Source organism: Temnothorax longispinosus, chromosome 7 (genome assembly GCF_030848805.1).
Source record: "Temnothorax longispinosus isolate EJ_2023e chromosome 7, Tlon_JGU_v1, whole genome shotgun sequence".
Classification (NCBI taxonomy): domain Eukaryota; kingdom Metazoa; phylum Arthropoda; class Insecta; order Hymenoptera; family Formicidae; genus Temnothorax; species Temnothorax longispinosus.
The window spans coordinates 8,714,613-8,735,457 of record NC_092364.1 but is presented as its reverse complement, the minus strand read 5'-3'; the positions used below and the strand labels follow the sequence as shown (position 1 = coordinate 8,735,457).

The 20,845-nt window shown below is 43.9% G+C and overlaps 4 protein-coding genes across 4 annotated transcripts; 1 reads left to right on the top strand and 3 right to left on the bottom strand.

The window, feature by feature from the left end:
- Positions 1-308: 308 nt before the first annotated feature.
- LOC139816489 (uncharacterized) lies at positions 309-5,732 on the top strand. Its single transcript, XM_071784010.1, has 6 exons — positions 309-1,819; positions 1,894-3,086; positions 3,293-3,866; positions 3,957-4,121; positions 4,194-4,364; positions 4,429-5,732. Exons 1-6 carry the CDS (start codon positions 1,586-1,588, stop codon positions 4,678-4,680), a joined length of 2,589 nt encoding a protein of 862 aa, XP_071640111.1. The 5' UTR covers positions 309-1,585; the 3' UTR covers positions 4,681-5,732.
- Positions 5,733-7,970: 2,238 nt separating this feature from the next.
- On the bottom strand, positions 7,971-9,401 carry LOC139816417 (uncharacterized). Its single transcript, XM_071783901.1, has 3 exons — positions 9,111-9,401; positions 8,339-9,058; positions 7,971-8,201 (listed from the first exon to the last, which is right to left on the bottom strand). The coding sequence occupies exons 1-3, from the start codon at positions 9,399-9,401 to the stop codon at positions 7,971-7,973; spliced, it is 1,242 nt and encodes a 413-aa protein (XP_071640002.1).
- A 183-nt stretch (positions 9,402-9,584) lies between these two features.
- LOC139816416 (uncharacterized) lies at positions 9,585-12,475 on the bottom strand. Its single transcript, XM_071783900.1, has 4 exons — positions 11,818-12,475; positions 11,179-11,576; positions 10,986-11,087; positions 9,585-10,835 (listed from the first exon to the last, which is right to left on the bottom strand). The coding sequence occupies exons 1-4, from the start codon at positions 12,473-12,475 to the stop codon at positions 9,585-9,587; spliced, it is 2,409 nt and encodes an 802-aa protein (XP_071640001.1).
- A 35-nt stretch (positions 12,476-12,510) lies between these two features.
- On the bottom strand, positions 12,511-13,089 carry LOC139816415 (uncharacterized). Its single transcript, XM_071783899.1, has 2 exons — positions 12,829-13,089; positions 12,511-12,786 (listed from the first exon to the last, which is right to left on the bottom strand). The coding sequence occupies exons 1-2, from the start codon at positions 13,087-13,089 to the stop codon at positions 12,511-12,513; spliced, it is 537 nt and encodes a 178-aa protein (XP_071640000.1).
- Positions 13,090-20,845: the final 7,756 nt, after the last annotated feature.

The window sequence follows — 20,845 nt, the reverse complement described above, 5'->3', positions numbered from 1 at the left end:
TGTTCACCGTATGGTACAGAAAATCGCGCGTGGCTTGATTTTGTTCCATGATGTAACATTCAAACTTAAATGAAACCAAGTCTTGAGCGATATAAATTCAGGATTATCGAAGAATTCAAAATCGGAATCAACTTCAGCCTTGGATCTTGACTGTTCAAAGGAATTGCCGCTAAGGTGAGAACAATCTTCATTATTATTTGGAACAATAACATCTTTATTCAACCGCGCAATAGACAAAATGAACCGTCTGTCTTCACAAACAGCTACGTACACATCGTGCGCGCTCCACTTTAAATTCAATTCTTTATTTATGTTAACCCAAACTTCAGATGTGTACTTTGGAAGCGTTAAAGTTTTGAAATGTTCGATATATTTTTCTAAGACTCTGATGGCTTCTTCTTTTGGAACTCGCGGTTTTTTAGGCATTGTCGTAAAGTTATTTGTTTATTAGTTGTCTTTTAATTATTTGTTTGTTTCTGTCAATTTCACAGGACATCGAAAAAAAAGAAACGTTTAGATATTCTATAATTTATGTACAATACAGAACTTATAGAGAATTGATAACCATTTAGCAGGATAAACTGTGTTGGCGTACTCTTTCTACATGCGCACCTTCCTCAAGAGCCGAGACTCGAACCAGATCCGTAAAAAATATCGCCAATTTCGTAAAGCTTTTGTACAGTTTTACTCTAGGAATATCGCGAGAGAAAGAAAGACTTCGGAGATTTTTATCTGAATCGATCGACATAAAGAGAGAACGTAGTAAAGAAGATATTAGCTTTCGAGAATTTGAACGCATAATACTTTGTTATAATACTATGAGCGAATTAGTTTACGTCACTCTGTCAAGTTTTAATATTAAATTACTAATAAAATATATCGATATCGGTAGTTTAATAATAATACATTTAAAAGCGCTCAATTTAAAAGTAGGGCAATCCTAATAAACGACTGTAAAAAAATTCAAGGTGGAACGCAATGGACAATCCGGTTGCTCTGACATGCTAACTTAAATGGCAAAAAGTACTTCTCAGCGGTAATGACATTTGAGTCTCTTTTAATTGGGTTGTGGCAGGGCGTTTGAGATAACCTGCTCTTCACCCTGCACAGCTGGTACATCTTTACAAACTTAATTAGTAACTATCGCTTATAGCTACAGGCTTATTAGCCTGTATATTTATTTATTTCAGTATAAAACAATTTTTAAAACGTTTATATTAAATCTGGGGGTCAATCATGTATTAATGTGAAACGTGGAAAGTGAAAAGTTTTATATGACTATCTCTTTCTATTTAACATCAATAGAAAGCAGGGGGGTGACACTGAGTCAAATCACGACGATAAAATGGGCCGCATTTTGTTGCCGTCGAAACTAATCCACTAGTTGGCGCTAACAGTCATCTGCTCGGTGTGCTCCGTGGGCTCGTTCCGTGTGCTCGCAGCTCGATCGTGTTGTTATAACCTGAAAAGCTTTCGGTTCATATAATTTGTATTGAACGTTTTGAATATCGCGATAAATCAATTAAATTCGAGTGTGACAATTTGAAGCACATTTTGTCTGTCGTGCATATTTGTTTGCTGTACAATGCCGAGCTGCGTTGTGACCGGCTGTACTTCGGGCTATGGCTCAAACCCAGAACACGTGCATTTTTTTACAATTCCAAAAAATCCGGAAAGTAAAAAATTGTGGAAAACTGCAATTCGGCGAACCGATAGTTTTGTGAAATCCAGTAGAGCAGTGTGCGAGAAACATTTTCGAAAAGAACAGATTATGTGGAAGCGTGAACTTTTGGATCCTACTGGACGAGTCCTCGGCGTAGTGAGTTTAATAAAATATGCTTGATAATTTTCAACTTGCCTTTAATAAAAATTTATTTTGTATTGTTATTCCAGACACAGTATAAAATACCACGTCTAATACCAGGCAGTGTTCCCTCTATATTTTCATGGGACGAAGTGATAAAGAGTGACCAGAGTGACAAAGTGATTACGACTGAACCGGCTGAAACACCACCTGCAAAATTTCAAAAGCTGGAATCGAGCAATGAACAAATCGATGTCGACGCAGATAAAACTGTCGTTTCTTCAGTTCAAATCGATAAGGTTTCATCGGTTTCATTCACAGAAGTTTACAATGTTATCCGAACAGGAGAATTGAAAGAGGCTGCAGCAAATACAAGCGATGCCAGAGTTCCTATGCGATTGGCAGAACTCTCCACCGGAGAACTGTCTCTTCCATCAAGATGGATAATGCAGAGCATGCAGAGCAGTAAGAGCGAAGGCTCAAAATTATTAATTGTGTTTACTCTTGAAAGTGTTAAAATTGACGAGCATTTCCAAACATTTATATCGAAAGCAGTCACGGTAACAGAAGACTTGTCTGTTGAAATAAATGTATATGGTCAACCCTTGAATCCGATAAATTTTGATGTGCCTTGTCGTGTAACAAGTATAGAATGCTTACAAGATATAATATTCACAATTGATCGTCTTCACATATGCACTGGATGCAACGGATCTGCAGTAGAACAGGAAATGCAACGATTACACTGCCGCACTGTAAAAAAAGATTTTACCGGAAGCTGGCGTCACATTAATTGCATTGGGTTGCTTTCGAATACAACAGTATGTCAATTCTGTCGGACGGCAAAAAAAAGTATCGCAAATATATTGCGTAGACTAAATAAATCGAAATCCCAAAAAATCCAAGCAACGACTTTCACAGAAAAAAAAATGCTGTGGTTGAAACTACAGAGCAAATGTCGGAAAGCACTACAAGCGAAACGTCAATCTCGTAAAAAAGTAAAAACATTAAAATCAGAACTTCAAGACATTCGCTCACAAATGGCACGTCTCACTACGAGCGACCTCGAAAAGCATGTACAGGATGGTAATATACCTCAAAATCAACTGCATACATTAAGTCAGATCATTGATGCTGCCAAGCGTAAAAACTCCAAAGGCCGTAAATATTCGGAAGAATGGATTTTACTGTGCATGCTTATGCATATGCGATCAGCCTCGGGCTACGAGTTTCTACGATCAAACGAGATACTACCGCTACCTTGTGTGAGAACAATTCGAAGGTATGTTTCTTTCGTAATAGTATAGGCCGATTTGTAATACTTGTGACTTTCTTCAAAATAATGGAGATTAAAATATGTTACAATTACATGGCTTTATTTACAACAATGTTAATTTCAAGATATTTACAATTATTTACACTTATTTATTAATGTAATTATTTACAATTTAATATGTTTATAAAGGTCCACATATTTATCGATTTCAGATATCTATCAAAAATTGATAGTACCTGTGGGTTCGATCCTCAATTCTTTGAGGTATTGAAAGTAGCGCTGAACAAAAAAGAGGAATCGTTGAGGCATGGAATTCTGTTACTGGATGAAATGTCGACACGAGAAAGCGTTAGCGTTGCTACGAAGAACCTAACGTACAAAGGATTAATTGATTTCGGCAGCGGTGAAGAACGATCCACGAACTTTACAGAAAAAGCTGATCACGCCCTAGTAATAATGTATCAGACGTTAAATGATTCATATGCTCAGCCAATAGCAGTATTTGCATCAAAAGGGCCCGTGAAAGGTGATGTGCTCGCAAAGCTCATAATCAAAGCAATTAGTCTCATGGAAAAAATAGGTGCCAAAATTCATGGAGTTGTTAGTGATGGCGCAAGCACGAACCGCAAATTTTGGACAGTACTCGGCGTCAATGCATCAAAAGATAATCTTCGCAATTACTTTGAGCATCCTTTAGTTGAAGGTCGAAAAGTATATGTTTTCTCCGACACTCCACACCTCATGAAGACCATTCGAAATCGTTTATATAACAACAAAGTTTTACAGGTTTGTAAAATTTATTAGATTAGATAATTAAGTCACATAATTTCGGAATTTCTTCATCAGACATTTTCTATATTACCAAAAAATGTTTAGACTCATTTTTCAGAACCAGTTATAAAATGGGAATACATTGAAAAACTTCATGATGTAGATATCAAAAGTGCAGGCCCCGGACAAGCTCTGTATTGTCCGAAATTATCAAAAAATCATTTTGACCTCAACAATTCACTGAAAATGCGTGTTCGGTTAGCTGTTCAAGTATGAATTTGTATCTTTAAAATCCATTACATCCTAAAAAATGAGTTATTTATTTAATGTTTTATGTAAAAGGTTTTCAGTAACTCTGTTGCCAAAGGACTACGATTTTACAAGGGACGCGAACCAGAATTACAGGATTGTGAACCAACAGCAAATTTTTGCAAATGGATGAACGATATGTTTGACGCTCTTAATCGTACAAACCCAATTGACGGCGTGACACCAGGAAATTCGGACTTCGAGGTGAGCTAAACAAACATTTACGGAGTCAATAACATTTTATTTATATTTAAATAAATACTTGCAGGTAATCGAAGAATCGTTAAAGAAGTTGGATGCTTGGGAAAAACAAGTACGAGAGAAAAAACTTTCCAATGATCTGTTTTTGACGAAACCAACCGCAGAAGGTCTTAGAGTCACATTAAAATCAATGTTAGATCTTATCACGTATCTTACGGAGCATTGTGGATTTTCGTATGTCTTAACTGGTCGAATAAACCAGGATCCGTTGGAGGTTTGTATGTACACAGGACATCAAGCTTACAAAATTTTAGTATGATGTGTCACCTTTGTGCGAAGGGTGCGAAGTATTACAGGTATAAAAAGATTTGTAATTACGCTATAAAATACTTTACTTTAAGACAATTTGCAAAATGTTTCTGTTGTTCTCTTTTGCTGCTCTCGCTTTACCGCGATCGTCAATGGCGCTTTTTACATTTTACTCACACTCGTGGCTCAATTTTCTTTTATGTTACGTGTATATCTTTCTTTTCTGAATTTGTCACTGTAGAGGTTTTTTGGCACGATTCGACAAGCTGGCGGTTGTGACGACCATCCTTCAACACCAACGTTCCTGAATATTTATAAAATTCTATCCATGTTTAGTGTTCTGAAACCTCCCAGGACAGGCAATTGTTCGATTACCGTGGACAAACCTGTTACTCCTTTAGTGACCCTTGCCGATCTCAAAGAAATATATAACAATCCTACAAATTCTTCAATCCTTTCAAAAAGTATTAAGGAAAAATTAAATCAAATAGTTCAGCACGAAGATTGGGATATTGAAAATATAATACAGCACGATTACAGCTTGCCTGAAGTAAGAAATTGTACAATGTACTGTTTGACAGCGGATTTGTTAAAACGCATTTGCAACACAGTCAAATGCTTAACATGCAAATATGCTCTTATAAAGCCTGAAGCAACTGGTATTGTTCTGCCCGAATCTGTTCTGACACTGTAGCAGCAAAGAGACGGATTGGTACATCCCAACACCAATTTATATCGCTTTGTCCTCTTCCTGGAAAGTCGGTTTGAAAAGTACTGCAGATTTCCGAATGTTTTTTAAGAAATTTTGCAAGAAGTTTATAATTATGATAGTCTCTCATTCCCGTGTCTTGATCACGTTCATGACATTATTTTGCAAATTATTCAGCGCTTTCTTACGATGAGAATGCAGCAATACTGTACTCGCATGAATGCTGATAATAAAAAAATTAATCAGTTAAAAAAGAAAACTTCCAAATTTTGCAAAACGTAACAAAATGTTAATTGTAGGTATTAATTACTAATGTAAGCCAATTGCACGAAAATAAATATATTTTTACAACATTTACACAATTTTGTCATCTTACTGTAATCAATGTCAGTATTTTTAGTTCCTAATCTAATTCTGTTTTTCATCCATATATATATATATATATATATATATATATATACACATATATATATATAAATGTTTAATCGCAAAAATTTGTGCAAATTTTTGCGATTAAACATTTATTAATTAAGAACACAGTCACCGAAGAGTAGTGTCTGTAGGTCCGGTAGGTCCGTAGTGTCATATAGTTATATACCGAGCAGGTGACTACCAGCGCCACATAGTGGATTAGTTCAGACGGCATCAAAATGCGGCCCGTTTTCTCGCTCGTGTGTCACCCCCCTGCGTTACATGGACTCGCGGGATTACGCACCGTTGAGCGGGATCGTTCTCGCTCTCGTTCGCCGTTCGCGTACGCGCTGAGGCTAAGTTCCGCCGATGCCCCTGTCTACAGGGAGCAAACACTTTACGCTTAGTTGGAATAGAGACAAGTTCCTCGATGCGACCGTTCGCATCGAGAGCCGAGAGACGAATCCGCGATTCCTGGGCTCGGCTGCCCTACCTCGATCGAGTGGGAATGCCCCCACTTGTCGCATCTGCCGAACACCTGTGCTTCTCGCCAGCAGCTGTGTCAGCAGTCCCACGAATAGTCCCTTTGTTCTCGGTCGCGCATATGTTGAACACCTGTGGCTTTCGCTCGCAGCCGCGTCAACACTTTCACATTTTTTTTGCTTATACTCGAGTAGCCCCTTTGTTCCTGGCCGCACATCTGCCGAACACCTGTGGCTCTCGCTTCGCAGTCGCGCAAACACTTCCGCATTCCATTCGCTTTCGCTTTTCGCCCAGTCCGCGAAAACATGTTTACTCTCGTGCTTCTCTAATGGCGATTCACGTCGTGGAATAATCTAGACGTTTCTACATGCTTCCGTGTACCAAAAGTTCCATGCTTACATGTACAATATTCATACCGCGTGTTCGTCGCCGCAACGTCGCGCTGCTTCCGCTTCCGTTCGGCGATTTCGCCTTACCGCGCTCGGATTCCATCGTAACTCGATGGATCGACTATGCGACACCTTCGCAACATGCTCCTACGTCGACCAGCCAATTCCGTTTCCGTTCGGCGTTTCCGCGTTACCGCGCTCGGGTTCCATCATAACTTGATGGATCGATTACGCGGCGCCTCCGTATCGCGCTCCTACGTCGGTAAGCCGGTTCCGCTTCCGGTTGGCTATTTCTCTTTACCGCGCTCGGGTTCCATCGGAACTTGATGGATCGACTCCGCGGCACCTCCGTATCGCGCTCCTACGTCGGTAAGCCGGTTCCGCTTCCGGTTGGCTATTTCTCTTTACCGCGCTCGGATTTCATCAGAATTTGATGGATCGACTACGCGGCACTTCCGTATCGCGCTCCTACGTCGGTAAGCCGGTTCCGCTTTCGGCTGGCTCTTTCGAGTTCCCGCGCTCGGATTCCAGCGGAATTTGATGGATCGACTACGCGGCACCTCCGTATCGCGCTCCTACGTCGGTAAGCCGGTTCCGCTTTCGGTTGGCTCTTTCGAGTTCCCGCGCTCAGATTCCATCGGAATTTGATGGATCATTGACGCGGCGCCTCCGTATCGCGCTCTTACGTCGGTAAGCCGATACGCGTTGCTTAATCCGCCTCCGGCCGCGAGATTTGCTCGAAACTCAATTCCGGTCATTCGCCGTGAATCCTTAGTACGTCGTTACCCGGTTTTTCGGATCGCGCGCTCGGTTAAGCAATTCTTCGTGTCCGCGTTGCTGCTCGATATTTACCGTTTTGCCCGACTGGCTTCCCGGTCTTTCCGCGTTACCCCGTTGTCGCGGGATCGCACTCGCGCCCCCTTATCTTATGGGATAGGTAACCGAAAAGCAAACTCAACCTTTGTTTGCTGTTGCGCGATGCGCTTTTTATTTTATCGCATCCGCAGGAAAATAATATTAAATATTTTGATCCCCTTTATCTAACGGCTGTAGCCAAATAAAATTCTTTTATTGTTTCATTCTATGGGGTTTTAAATCTCTTAATGCTAATCTATTTACGCTTCGCCTACAACGCTCGCGTCCCTTATGTGACGAAGTCATGGCGTATCTGTCTCGGTTCGTCACGTCGCGCGCGCTTACAACTCATCAATCTTACTCGCTCGTCTAATCGGCCCGCTGGCCTCGCGCTTCATCCACGGCGCTGTTGCTCTTCGTCCCTCCTGTCACTCGGTCGGTCAGCGAAGCGCTTTATTGCCTCGCCCGCGTGTCCTCAATCTCACCGCTGCCGTTGCATCGCCGCATCTGGATTACAGGCACCTTTATGGATATCGCTGTGATGGCCTCCTTGTCGGTCCAGTCGGTCTCGGCTAAAATGGCGTTGTGTCCGGAATTGCGGGCGGCTGCAAGGTACGTGCTCTTTGCTTCCAGGAGGGATGGCTCTGGAACAGCAACGACAGCGGACAGCTCTGGAACAGCAACCTACAAGAAAGTGGCCAGGAGTTAATGCAGAGACATCATCAGTCTGACAACGCTTGAATGGGCCGAGAGTTCAAGCACGCTTCTATTTGAGCTAAGAGCGTGGACAACTCTTCGAACGTAAGTGTTGTCTCTCCCACCACTCGTCGCAGATGGTGCTTCACCGATTTCACTGCGGCCTCCCAGATCCCGCCAAAGTGCGGGGCCGATAGTGGATTGAAGCGCCACTGGACTTGGTCTGATGCCACTGATGAGCAAATGCGGCGGGCCTCAACACTGCTGGCCTTGAAAAGGGCCCTGAGTTGCGAGTCGGCGCCTACAAAGTTGGTGCCGCAGTCAGAGTACATCACCTGGCACAGACCTCGTCGGGAGATGAAGCGCTTGAAGGCCGCGATGAAGCCCTCGGCTGAGTAGTCTGAAGCGACGTCCAGGTGCACTGCCTTTGTGCTTAGACACACAAAGATGACGAGGAACGCTTTGTGCGCTTTGTGTCCACGCCCCTTTGATGTCCGTATCATTACTGGACCCGCGTAGTCCACTCCGGTGTGCTGGAACGGTCGTGCTGGGGTGACCCGTGGTTCCGGAAGGTCGCCCATGAGTTGATTTGGTGATGCCGCCCGCCATCGTACACACGGGAGGCAGCGATGGATGTGGCGACTCACGGCTGCACGTTCCCTCGGGATCCAGAATCTTTGTCTGAGAGCACTCAGCGTGAGTTGCGTACCGCCGTGGAGCACTCTCTTATGATAGGCCTCAATGAGCAGCTTGGTGAGGCGCGAAGATGCTGGCAGGATAATTGGATGCTTCTCGTCATAGGTCAGAAGAGCGTGCTTGAGACGCCCGCCCCACTCGCAGGATGCCTTGTGGGTCGACAAACGGATGCAGTTTGGCGAGGGAAGTCCTCTGCTTTACCGGCCCTCGACTGGTGCCGTTCGCTAATACCTCTTTGTAATTTGCAGCTTGTGCCAGGCGAATCCAGCCCATCAATGCGGCGTCGAGCTCGTCGGCCGTCAGAAGCCAGCCAGGTCGGATAGCGCCCTCTTGAGAGTCCTCCGGGTCAGTCGGGCGTCGCGCCCGGAGAACCCGTCGACACCAGGCGGTGACACGTAACAGCCTGTCCAGCGAGGAGTACCGCAGCAGTAATTCAGGCTCAGCCTCCGTTGAAGGGTTCGTCGCCACATGGATTGTGCGCTGCTCAGGCATCTCGTCAGTGCTCGTGGGGTTGGCCGACGCCGGCCACGGCTCGGCTGTGGAGATAAGCCATAGCGGTTCTCTCCACCACAGCTCGTGGTCCAACAGTTGTCTCGGAGCTAGCCCCCGCGATGAGCAGTCAGCGGGATTGTCTTTTCTCGCCACGTGGTGCCACCGCGCGGACGGGAGAGTCGTCTAGATGCTTGTCACGCGGTTGGCCACGAACGTCTTCCACCGCGCTGGGTGCGACCTGATCCAGGCGAGGACCACTTCGAAGTCGAACCATAGGTGTGCCGGAATCGTGAGCTGAAAAACAGTAAGTGTGTGTTCGGTGAGTCTCGTTAAGAGATCCGCAGCGCAGAGCTCCAATCTGGCTAGGGAGATTTTCTTGAGCGGGGCGACCTTTGTTTTCGCGCACACCAGAGTAGTGACTATGCCGTTCTCTGTTTCAGCACGCAAGTAGAGTACCGCCGCATACGCCCGCTCGGAGGCGTCCGCGAAACCGTGTAGTTCTAGCAGGCTCCCGGGCGGTCCATGTTTCATCCAACGCGGAATGCGCACGTTCTCCAGGACCGGTAGCTCCTTATGGAAGTCTCTCCAGCGATCGGCATCCTCGGCAGGCATTGGAGTGTCCCAGTCGAATCCCTGCATCCATGCAGTCTGGATGAATAGCTTAGCCCGAATCACCACCGGAGCGAGCCAGCCCAGTGGGTCGAACAACTGTGCCGTAAGTGACAGCACTGTTCGTTTGGTGGCTTGCGTCATTTCCTTCGCTTTGATGGAGAATGAGAAATCATTTCTACTAGGATTCCAGAGGACTCCAAGCAAGGATTGGGAATCCTGGACGTGCCAAGGGCGTTGGGCATCCTGGAGTCGATCTTCGGGTGGAATGCCTTTTAACAGAGCCGCGTCATTCGCAGCCCATTTCTTCAGCGGGAAGCCGCCCGCCTTGCAGATGCTAATTAGCTCGTCTCGTTTCTTGAGCGCCTTAGTGAGCGTGGAGGCCCCCGAGGTGACGTTGTCGACGTACGTGTCGTCTTCGAGAGTCTCTGCGCCTATCGGGTACCGAGCTCTTTCATCCTTGGCCAGTTGCTTCAGTGTACGGATGGCGAGGAATGGAGCACACGCCAAGCCATAAGTGACCGTGAGTAGTATGAATTCGACAATGGTCATCTGCGGATTGTATCGCCACACAATCCGTTGCAGGTCACAGTCCGGATGCACCACGATCTGTCGGTACATTTTGACGATGTCGGTGACAAAAACGTAGAGATGCCACCGCCAACAAAGGAAGATGTCAGCTAGGGCCGGCAGGAGATTGGGTCCTACCAGCAGATGATCATTTAACGACTCTCCCGAAGGCAATGAAGAGGAGCCGTTGAAGACAACCCGAAGTTTGGTGGTGGTGCTCGCTGCCCACACAGCACACTTTATCTGAGGGACGTCCTACAGATAAAGTGGAATATCTCAATAACCGGTGGATATCCAGTGGATATTTAATATCCGGTGGATATCCAGCGGATGCACAAATGTCCCTCAAAATATCCTGTGCTGTGTGGGTGCCTTGAGGACGCCATAATGTGGAAGGTAGCATACCCTACGAGGAGCATCCTGGTGGTTCGCAACGGGTGTCATGTGCTGTAGTGACTCGTATTCCCGCATGAATTGCACGTATTGCTGTTGCAGGTCGACATCACGCTGGAATCGTGCCTCCATCCGAAACAGAGCGTACGGCATTGTGACGCGTCCCCGAGAGGTCTGGCAGGGAACTTCTTAGAGGCAACCGCACGGTGTACCTGCCGTCGGAGGAACGAGAGTGAGTGTTAAGAAACAAGTCCTCGAAGGCTTGTTCATCTGGAGTGAGGGGGGCCGCGGCTCGCGGCAGCTTCTCCTGCTCCCAGAAGAGCCTCACCATTTTAGTTAGTTCATCGTCGGATGCGCAGTGGTGAACGGTAGCTCGTACCATCTGGGCAGCGGTATCCGCGATGCCGGAAATGAGCCAACCCAATAAGGTTTTCTGCGCCACAGGTTCTCGAGGGCCGCCCCTACGGACGCCCTCCTGCAGTATATTCGAGAAGACTTCCGCACCGAGCAGCAGCTCAATGGGCTCGTTGGAAGTGTATTCCGGGTCCGCTAAAGTCAAGCCCGTCAGATGGGCCCACGTTTTCGCCCCGACCTCTGTCGGTCCTGCATACACGGTTAAGCGAGGCAGGATCAGTGCGTGAATGGAAATCCTGCTGCTCCCAGTTGCCGGTAAGATCTCGATGTTCAAGGCCCCACGCGCCACGCCCGTCTGCTCCCCGCCGATGCCAAAAACTCTTGACTTTTGTAGCCACGCGTTGTAATCGAAGGCGCTGTGCGAGCGACTCGGATGCGAACGATGCCTCGGAGCCCTGATCTACCAACGCGCGTACGGTATGAAACGCACCGAACCGGTCGGCTATTCGAACTTGTGCTGTCGCGAGAATAATGGTCTGTCCTGCGGTTGATATAGGTTGAGAGGTGTGTGACGTCATCGCGGGCGACGTGTCCTTGACAACTCGATACGCATCGTGCAAGGACGAGTGGTGTTTCTCCCCGCAAACCGAGGAGGTACGCTTTGAAGGGCAATCGGTCACGCGGTGTTTTCCGAGACAGTTTATACACAAGTTGTTGGCTTCGATAACTTGCCTTCGCTCGCTTGCAGATTTCGCTTTGTACGTCGCGCACACCATGATAAAGTGATTCTCGTTACAGGAGGGACAGGAGCCTTTTGATTTGTCTTTATTGCCCGCCTGATGTGCACGCGCGGTTCGCGTATCTGACTTGGCGGCGGGGTTTTCACTCTTTGCCCCCTGGACGGCTTCCAAGGTGTGCAGACGGCGTTCGAGAAATTGCTTGAGCGACTTGTAATTCGGCGGAGTCGTGGTATCGCTCAGAAAGTTCTCCCATTTGCACCGCGACCGGGCATCTAGCATTTCTGTCGCGAGGAACACAAACAAATCTTCGGCGCTCGTGATAGGTCTACCGATCCCCTCGAGCGCCCCGACCGTACTGGTCACTCGGTGGTATAATTTTCGTAGTTCGGAAGCAGACTCACCCTTCATTTTCTGGAACGACGTAAATGTGGAGTAGACTGATCTCACCAGGATTCGCTTGTTCTCATAGAACTCCTGCAGTGCCAACCGAAGTTATCCGCGGTCGTGGGAATGTTCTTCACCAACTGTTCCGCTTCTCCCTTCAGGCACGCCTTCAAGTAATGGAGCTTTTCCACGTCGGAGATCTCCTCGCGGCCGAGGATGGACACGAAGAGGTCTCGGAATGAGGGCCAATCCTCGTATTTCCCGCTGAAACTCGGTAGCTGGATGCGTGGCCAAGTCGTCTTGGAAGTGGCGGTGTCCCCTGGCGTGGGCTTGTGCTCCTTCGTCCCGGGTAAGGTTTTCTACACTTCGAGCAGCACCGATCTCTGGTACACGTACACGTTTTCGGCCTGCTCGAAAAGGTCTTCCGTCAGGTAAGTGTTACCCGTTAGGTCCTTGCCATACTCTCTCAGGAGGACCTTGTGGTTGCGCTTGAATTTCTCCCACTTGGCTCCGAGGACCTTGAGAATTGAAGCAATGAGCGGTCGCGTGATCTTGGCTGCTCCCGTCTTCTTTAGGTTTTCGTACGTGCGGGTCATGCGTGCGTACAATTCCTGTTGTGTCGCAATTAACTGCTCCATGTTCTCTTTCCTTCAGCGTTACCTCAATTGATTGGCTGGGCCTCTTGAAGAAGTGAGACGAGTTGCCGGACGGGGTATGGAATCCGGCTCGAAGGACCAAATGTTTCGGCAGCAGATAGACGGCACAAACAATTTAAAGAAGAGAGACACTTTGTAGACAAGTTAACAGTTTCTGGTTTAATATATACACTATTTACACAGATGAAATACAGGCGTCAATCTTTACAACATAACTGCTTTTAGAAGCGACCGAGATGCACGGGCTGCCGCACAGAACCGCGAACGTGCTAGTGAGTCGACGCGCTGCTTCGCGCTGCCTTTATAGGCCCTGGGTTCCAGAACCTTCGAGGGACCCATGGGGGCACGCGCCTTTTCTCTGCGAACTGTCTAGAAAATTGCGTTAATTTCTCCTAATTGGTACGCCGAGTTTTAATGCGCTGCCGCTATTGGAGGAGAGCGGTGCCACACTAGATGCTTGCCGCTCTTCTCATTGGGCGCGCGAGACTAGGTGCCGCTATCTGTTATCATCGCGCCGATTATAATCGTGTTTACGGCGGTTCCGCAACACCTACCTTTCCTAGCTAATTTCTTAATGTGATCTTTGCAATTCCCTCTATTATTAAACACGAAACATAAATATTTAAAAGTCCTAACCTCTTCTATCTCCTTTTCTCCCCATTTCCATTTCTCTTTCTTCTCCCTACTTTCTTTGTTAAACACTAACATTTTTGTTTTATTGGTACATAATATCATTTTCCTCCGTTTTAGAAACCTCTTTATTGTGTCCATCATGTCTAACATTGCTGTTCTATTCTTTGGTACAAACACCATATTATCCGCATATTCTAGCGACCATACTCTATTGTTTCCTAACTTTACGCCTCCTATCTTTCTTTCCTCTAGCTCTTTTCTAATGTCCGCTATATACAAATTAAATAGGAGTGGACTCATTACACAACCCTGTCTGACTCCTTTTGTTATCCTGAATTTCTCCGTCAGGCCCTCTTTTGTTCTTATTGCAACTTCAGTCACATCATATATTGCTTCTATTCTCCTTATAAGTTCTTCATCTATTTCATTTTCCCTCAAGATCTTCCATAATTGCTCTCTTTCCACCTTGTCAAATGCCGCTTTTAGGTCTACGAATAAGGCATACAATTTGTCTTTCTTTCCCTCCTTATTTACTCTTTGGACTAGGTGATCCAGGACAAAAATGTTATTCACCGTTGCCCTCCCACCTCTGAAACCTGGCTCTCTGGAAGCAGATTCTTCAGATCCACCTCCCTCTCCAGACGGCATCTGAGGACCTCCGCATATATTTTATACGCAGAGCATAGAGGCGAGATTCCTCTGTAATTTTCTATTTTTTCTCATTTTCCCTTTTGTGTAACGGGACTATGATTGACGTTTTCCAGTCTTCAGGTAGCTCTCCTTCTCTCCAGATGTGTTTCAGCAGGTCTACCAACTTCCTCTTAACTGAGTCGCATCTATACATCCAGGCTTAAATAAAAGGAGGTCACCTCATCCAGGCTTCCATTGGTAATCCATCGATACCTGTGGCCTTATTCCTCTTCATCCTTTTGATAGCCTCTTCTATTTCTTCCTCGTTCAACTGTAGTTTTGGCTGTTCGACTTCTTCTCTTTCTTTACTTACTCCTTTTCTGTTCGGTTGTATCTTCTCCTTATCCGTATATTCCAATAGCGCCTTAAAATAATTTGTCCACTCATTTTCTCCGATGTTATTTATTTTCCTCACCTTTTTTCTTCTTTTTTTGTTTATAAATTTCCATACTTCAGCTCCGTTCTTTATATTCTTTAGTTCTTCTTCTTCCATTGCCCTCTTCTCCTTTCTCTTCTGTTCGAGTAGAGTTTTCAGGTTTCTTCTTTCTTCCAGATATCTTCCTCTATCTAGTTTTCCCACTTTCCATTTCTTATAAAGTCTTTTCACGCTCTTTTTCTTCCTTGTACATTCCTTGTTTCACCAATCTTTGTGGTCCATCTCTCTCCTCGTCGTATTTACCATTTTCTTTACCATAGCCTCATGTACCATCTTTTCAAGATTTGTCCATTTTTCCTCTATAGTTTCTTTTCGCTGTGTCTCCACAAATATATTCTTGTCCGTTTTCTCTCCTTATATTTCCTTATTGCCTGCTTATCCCAACAGATCCTCCATCTTCCTTCTGTTGACTCTACGTCGTCTGCGTTAGTCACCTCTTCTTTTTCCTCTCTCCTTTCTTTATCCTCAATTGTCGCACAGACAGGCATGTGGTCTGAGTCCACCCTCGCATCTACCTCGAATTTGTCTATTCTATGATACATTCTCTCGCAAACTATCATATAGTCTATCACCGTATTTCCTCTCGCTTCTACAAAAGTATTTCGCCGTTCCAGTCGCCGTTCGTTGTGCCGTTTAGTAAGTACCATCCTTTACTCTGTATAAAATTTATAAGGTTCCTACCCCCTGTCCCTATTATTTTGTCTTTACTTCTCTCTATGTTACCTTCCTCTTCTTCCCCTCCCAAATCCCCGGCTGTTTTTATATTAAAATCCCCTCCTATTATAAAATATGCTCTCTATTTTTCTTTCCTAACCATCTCTCTATTGTCTCCTCCACCCTACTTTAATTATCCTTATTGTAGACCGAAATAATGTTAATTCTTTCACCGTCCGTCAAGATTTCCGACAGTATTAGACCTTCTTTTTTATTTTTAATCATTGTTGATCCTAATTCCCGCCAGCTTTTTTTTCTTTCTAATACAAAACCTCCTATCGCTCTGCCTTTCTTTTTTATTCTTTTCGCATGACTACACACCCATTCGTGTGTGTTCGGCAATAAACTTTTAATATTATCCCATTTTTCTGCGTTTATCCATGTTTCGCTTAAACTTACAAAATCGAATTCCCTGATATATCTCCAGAAATCTCTATCTTTGTTTACTAATCTTGCTACATTCCAGAAAAGTATTTCAATCTTTCCTCTTCCCTTACGATGGTTATCTCTCTCCCTTTCTCCCTTTTCCTCATTACTTACATTGTACACGTTATCTGCGTCCGCCACCACCTCCTCTCTACACGTCTCCACTGCTTGGTTTCCTTTTATAAATTTTTCTTTTCTATTAGCTTATTTTCTTCTTCGCTCCATACATACTTCCTACCTTGTACCTCTAGCTTCCTATAACCTATTTTCATCCATTTTCCTTCTGTTTTCTCTTTCCATGCCTGTTCTTTTATCCGTCTTTGCACTTATCTGTCCTCAAAAGTCAGGTCATGATCAATGAAAATTTTCTTACTTTCCAGCTTCTTCTCCTTTATGATATTATCCTTCGATTCCCAGCAGTCTATTTCAATTATTACTATCTCTCTTTCTTCTTTGCCTGTTGACCGCATCTTCTTTACTCCCGCTTTTGCACCAAACTCCCTCTCAAGAAACGTCTCCGTGTGTCTATTAAGCTTTTGTTTTCCTCTTTATGTAATCCTCTAATCACTAGATTATTTTTCATTTCCTTCCTTTCCTTCATATTTCTTTCTCTCTTCCTAATCATCCCGCCACCTTTCCCACAATCTCCTCCATTTTGCCGCCGGTCGCCTCCTCCGTTATTTTTTCACTCCTTTGTTCGATCTTCGGAAGTCTCTCTTCTATCTTATCCATCCTTTCCTCTATCCTTTCTTCTTTTTTCTCCATCCTTCTTCTAAGACGCTTATTCTCCCTTTCATCTCTCTCATCTCGTCTCTAATTTCTCTCAGGATTGCTAACAACGAACCATCCTCTTCATCCTTCTTTGTTGCTGACAAATCTCCTTCCTCTTCTCTCTTCTTACCTGCAACACCGACTTCTTCCTTCGATTTGTCTATTCCTGGTGGCGTTCTCACGGTCTTGTTACCTCTTTTGAAAATGTGTAAGGTAATAATCTGAATGTGAGCGCTTTATTCTACCACCCCATGCTTCTCCCGAAATAAGAACCGAATGATCTGCGCATGACAATCGATCAGCGATCCGCGGTGATCGACAAGACCGAGCGAAGCTCGGCCTCGCTCTCTTTCGTTCTGGGGACTCCGAGCCGACCACACCTCCGAAGGGCCGAGGCAGCTACCTCTGAATACGGGCATTACGACGACCGAATTGACTGCGGATCTCTTAAACACGGATAATGATACGGCGATCGAACTAACTGCGGAGCTCAATACGGCCCGCCCAGCATTTTCTCAGCGACTTGAGGACTAGGAGGCGAGGGTCCCCGGAACAGGCGAGAGAGCCAACAAGGGAAGTGCAATAGACTATATCCCGAGCACGCAGATGAGTACTTCACTGTCTCTAATATAAATTCGAATCGTAACCGGCACATGTACTCTGAGATTGCAATAATTCGAGCGCTATACAAATGTATCTATCCATTTCATACACTGTGCCATTGATAAACAGATTATTAGTATTCTCTTAATTCCGATATAGACGCGTACGGTTTATATATTGACGACCATCTTCGGCGTGAAGCATAACGAGCGGTAATTGTGAGTGAGTGTATTTACTGAGCGAGCGTGTATATGTATGAACGAGCGTACGTGTAGAAGCGGTTTCTGGAGAAAGATATTTGTAGCCATCGGAATTTCAAATAAAACTGCGGATATAATCAAATGAACGTTTCGATCGTGTAATACACGTCCCTTCCAGTGAGTCGAGTCATCTTATTTAATATGTTTGAGTAAGGTTTAACGAATAAGATCTTATAAATTTCCTCCGCAAGTTGTTCTTTTTCCTCTCTTTTTTTCTTAGCTTTCGCTATCTCACATGCCATACTATTTTCATTTCTCACATAATCCAGTGTGCTGGTCGAGCTCGATCTTTCTCTCATTCTTAACTCCTCTTTTGTAAGTCTTCCTTTTCCTCTTTTTTCTTCTTTTGGAGTAACGAAAATCTTTTTACCCGTTTTCTCACTCTCGCCTGCCTCTCCCTCCATCCTGTAACTCGTACACGCTCTTCTTCTATTCAATCTTTTTAACCGTTGCCTCTATGCCTAGACTGTTCCGTCTAATGTCGCTACCTACTCTATGCGTAACACAAATCTCGCTCGCTTTTGGAACGCACAGCATTATTTTTCCGCCTTTTCTCGCCTCTTCCTCTCTCTTAAACATTTAGCGCTTTTTTCCTTCACTATTTGATATTTTCCTGCTACATCTATTAATTATCCTATCCTGTTATTCTTCCCACCTTTCTATCGGTTTAGCGCCTACCTCACTTTCTATTTCCCTCTAAACTCTCGTCAAATTTATCCGCAACTCTCACACGCATGCACAACACACACGCTCCACTAACCAAGTCCTCTCCTATTCTAATATTAAAATCACCTCCCATAATAATATCCTCTCTTTCGCATCCTTTGCATTGTTCTATTATTTTTGTCATTATCTCTTCAACATCTTTCTTTGCTCCTACATTATATACTGTAAAAATATTTAGTCCTTTTTCCTCTTTTACTATTCTCGTTCGCGCAATACTTTCTGTAATCATTACACTTTCATTTTTCTCCACTTCTGACCCCCAATCTTTTCTAATACCTATTAGTAAACCTCCCTTCGCCCTACCCTTCCTCCTTTCCCTTACAGCGTTAATGTTTTTCCAGCTGTGCGTTTCCGGTAGTCTACCCTTACTCTATCCCATCCCTTATCCTCTAACCATGTTTCACATAACCCTATATAATCGAAACCTACTATGTAATTCTAAAAATCTTTGTTCTGCCTCTCGATACCCGTTACATTCCAAAAAATTATTTTTTGCTTATTTTCATTCTTCAGCTGCTTCACTTTTCCGACCTCCATTCGTGTTGTTTGCCTATTGTCATCTTGAATGTCATAACTTGCTGGTTTTTTTTCCTAACTTGGCAGCCATCTAGAAATTTTTCTTTTCTCTTAGTTCTCCTGCTTCCTCGCTCCACACATACTGCTTTTCTCCTATATTCATCTTTTTATATCTTACTTTAACTATCTTCCCATCTTCTTTCTCTATTCTTGCACGCTCTCTTATTTTTCTCTGCACCTCTCTCTCCGTCTTCGTCATATCATGGTCAATAAAGATTCTGCCTTCAGATTTGTCCTTTAATTTCTTCTTCTCTTTCATTATCTTCTCTTTGGTTTCCCAGTCCTCCAATTCTATTATTACCACTTCTCTACCTTCCATTCCCGCGGTTTGAATACTCTTTACATTTTAACAACTTCAAAAAATTACTCGACCCCACTGGCCATTACTCCTTTATTCTTTCTCTTCACAACGTTTCGGCCTCAATCAGGCCCTTTTCAAGTGAGATGTTTTACATCAAGCAACAACAGTTGTAGTTGTAAAACATCTCATTTGAAAAGGGCCTGATTGAGGCCGAAACGTTGTGAAGAGGAAGAATAAAGAAGTAATGGCCAGGGGGGTCGAGTAATTTTTTGAAGTTGTTATTTTTATATGTACTGGCGAACCTAATACCATATGTACCTCCTTCCCTCCTCGCGACTCTTCTTTTCCTTTATTTTGCTTTACTAATTCCGTTACTTTCTCCACTATTTCTTCTATATTTACTACTTTAGCAACTCCGGTTTTTCCTCTCCGTTTCTCCATCTCTTTCATTCTGTCTTCCATCTCCACCAGCTTCTTCTCCATTCTATCCACTCTCAGCTCCCAGTTTTCTTTTATTTCCTTTATCTCGTTCTTCAATTCTACCATTTCTATTTTAAGTTCCCTCAGCATCCCCATCATTGTTCCTTCTTCATTCTTCATCCCCCTCTCCTCTCCTGTCTGCTTCAAACCTGGTGGTGTTCTATTCATCATATTACTTTTCTTAAATATTTCATCCGCCAGTCTTTCCCTCTCTTCTCGTTTCCTCTTGTTATGTTCCTTCTCCTTCTCCTTATCTCTACCTCGTACGTAATCCAGTATGCTCAACGAATCTGCTCTTTCCCTTCCTTTCAGTTCTCTCGCGGTCTTCTTTTTGCCTGTGCCTTGCACTTCTTTCGACATGTAGACGGAGCTTAAGCACGTCTGCCAAGTAGGGATCCTTTAATAAGGGATAGGACACCGAGGCTGCAGGATGCGGATTGGTCGTCCACCATTAATGGGATATTTCCGCTTTGAATATATTTTAGTAAAGATAGTGTATAGTATATGTCAATTTATGACATATGACCACAGTATAACTGTATGTATGTACATAATGACTACGTTTACACGGCTCGATTTATGGCGAAGTTATATAACATCGATGTTATAACTATCTGACTTTAAATGCCGTGTAAACGCTCTTTTACAACGAATTCGTTACCACATTGATGTAATAATTTCGTCGTAAAAGAGCGTTTACACGGCATTTAACGTCAGTAGTTATAACATCAATCATCAATGTTATAACTTCGGCGTCAATCGAGCCATGTAAACGTATTCACTGTGTCATAACTGATAAAGTGAGCAAGAGAAAAAATAAAAGTGCAAGCATTGTACTTAATAAATTCAATTTCATTAAAATTGAATGTGATTTTATATTATCATTTAATACTGAAATGAGAATATATATAGAAAATACATAACCTCAACTATAAATTATCAAATTAACTAATATTGATAAATATAAGCTCACACAGACTATCGCGTCAACACATTTTTAGTATAAAAATGATTTTTAAAATTGTTCTGTTTTTTCATTTATTGAATTTACAAATTTATATAAAAACTCTTAAATTTATCAAAAAAATTATTTATTGCATTATTTACTACATTTATGGACTT

Coding starts and splice junctions, on each gene's coding strand:
- LOC139816489 (XM_071784010.1), top strand. CDS start 1,586: ATGCCGAGCTGCGTTGTGACCGGCTGTACTTCGGGCTATGGCTCAAAC. Junction 3,867..3,956: donor ATAACAACAAAGTTTTACAG/GTTTGTAAAATT, acceptor AAAAATGTTTAG/ACTCATTTTTCAGAACCAGT. Junction 4,122..4,193: donor GTGTTCGGTTAGCTGTTCAA/GTATGAATTTGT, acceptor TTTATGTAAAAG/GTTTTCAGTAACTCTGTTGC.
- LOC139816417 (XM_071783901.1), bottom strand. CDS start 9,401: ATGCCTGAGCAGCGCACAATCCATGTGGCGACGAACCCTTCAACGGAG. Junction 9,059..9,110: donor ACGGCACCAGTCGAGGGCCG/GTAAAGCAGAGG, acceptor TCGACCCACAAG/GCATCCTGCGAGTGGGGCGG. Junction 8,202..8,338: donor AGCACCATCTGCGACGAGTG/GTGGGAGAGACA, acceptor ACTTTCTTGTAG/GTTGCTGTTCCAGAGCTGTC.
- LOC139816416 (XM_071783900.1), bottom strand. CDS start 12,475: ATGAAGGGTGAGTCTGCTTCCGAACTACGAAAATTATACCACCGAGTG. Junction 11,088..11,178: donor CCTCCGACGGCAGGTACACC/GTGCGGTTGCCT, acceptor GCACGATTCCAG/CGTGATGTCGACCTGCAACA. Junction 10,836..10,985: donor ACCAGGATGCTCCTCGTAGG/GTATGCTACCTT, acceptor CTTTATCTGTAG/GACGTCCCTCAGATAAAGTG.
- LOC139816415 (XM_071783899.1), bottom strand. CDS start 13,089: ATGGAGCAGTTAATTGCGACACAACAGGAATTGTACGCACGCATGACC. Junction 12,787..12,828: donor TGTACGTGTACCAGAGATCG/GTGCTGCTCGAA, acceptor GGGACGAAGGAG/CACAAGCCCACGCCAGGGGA.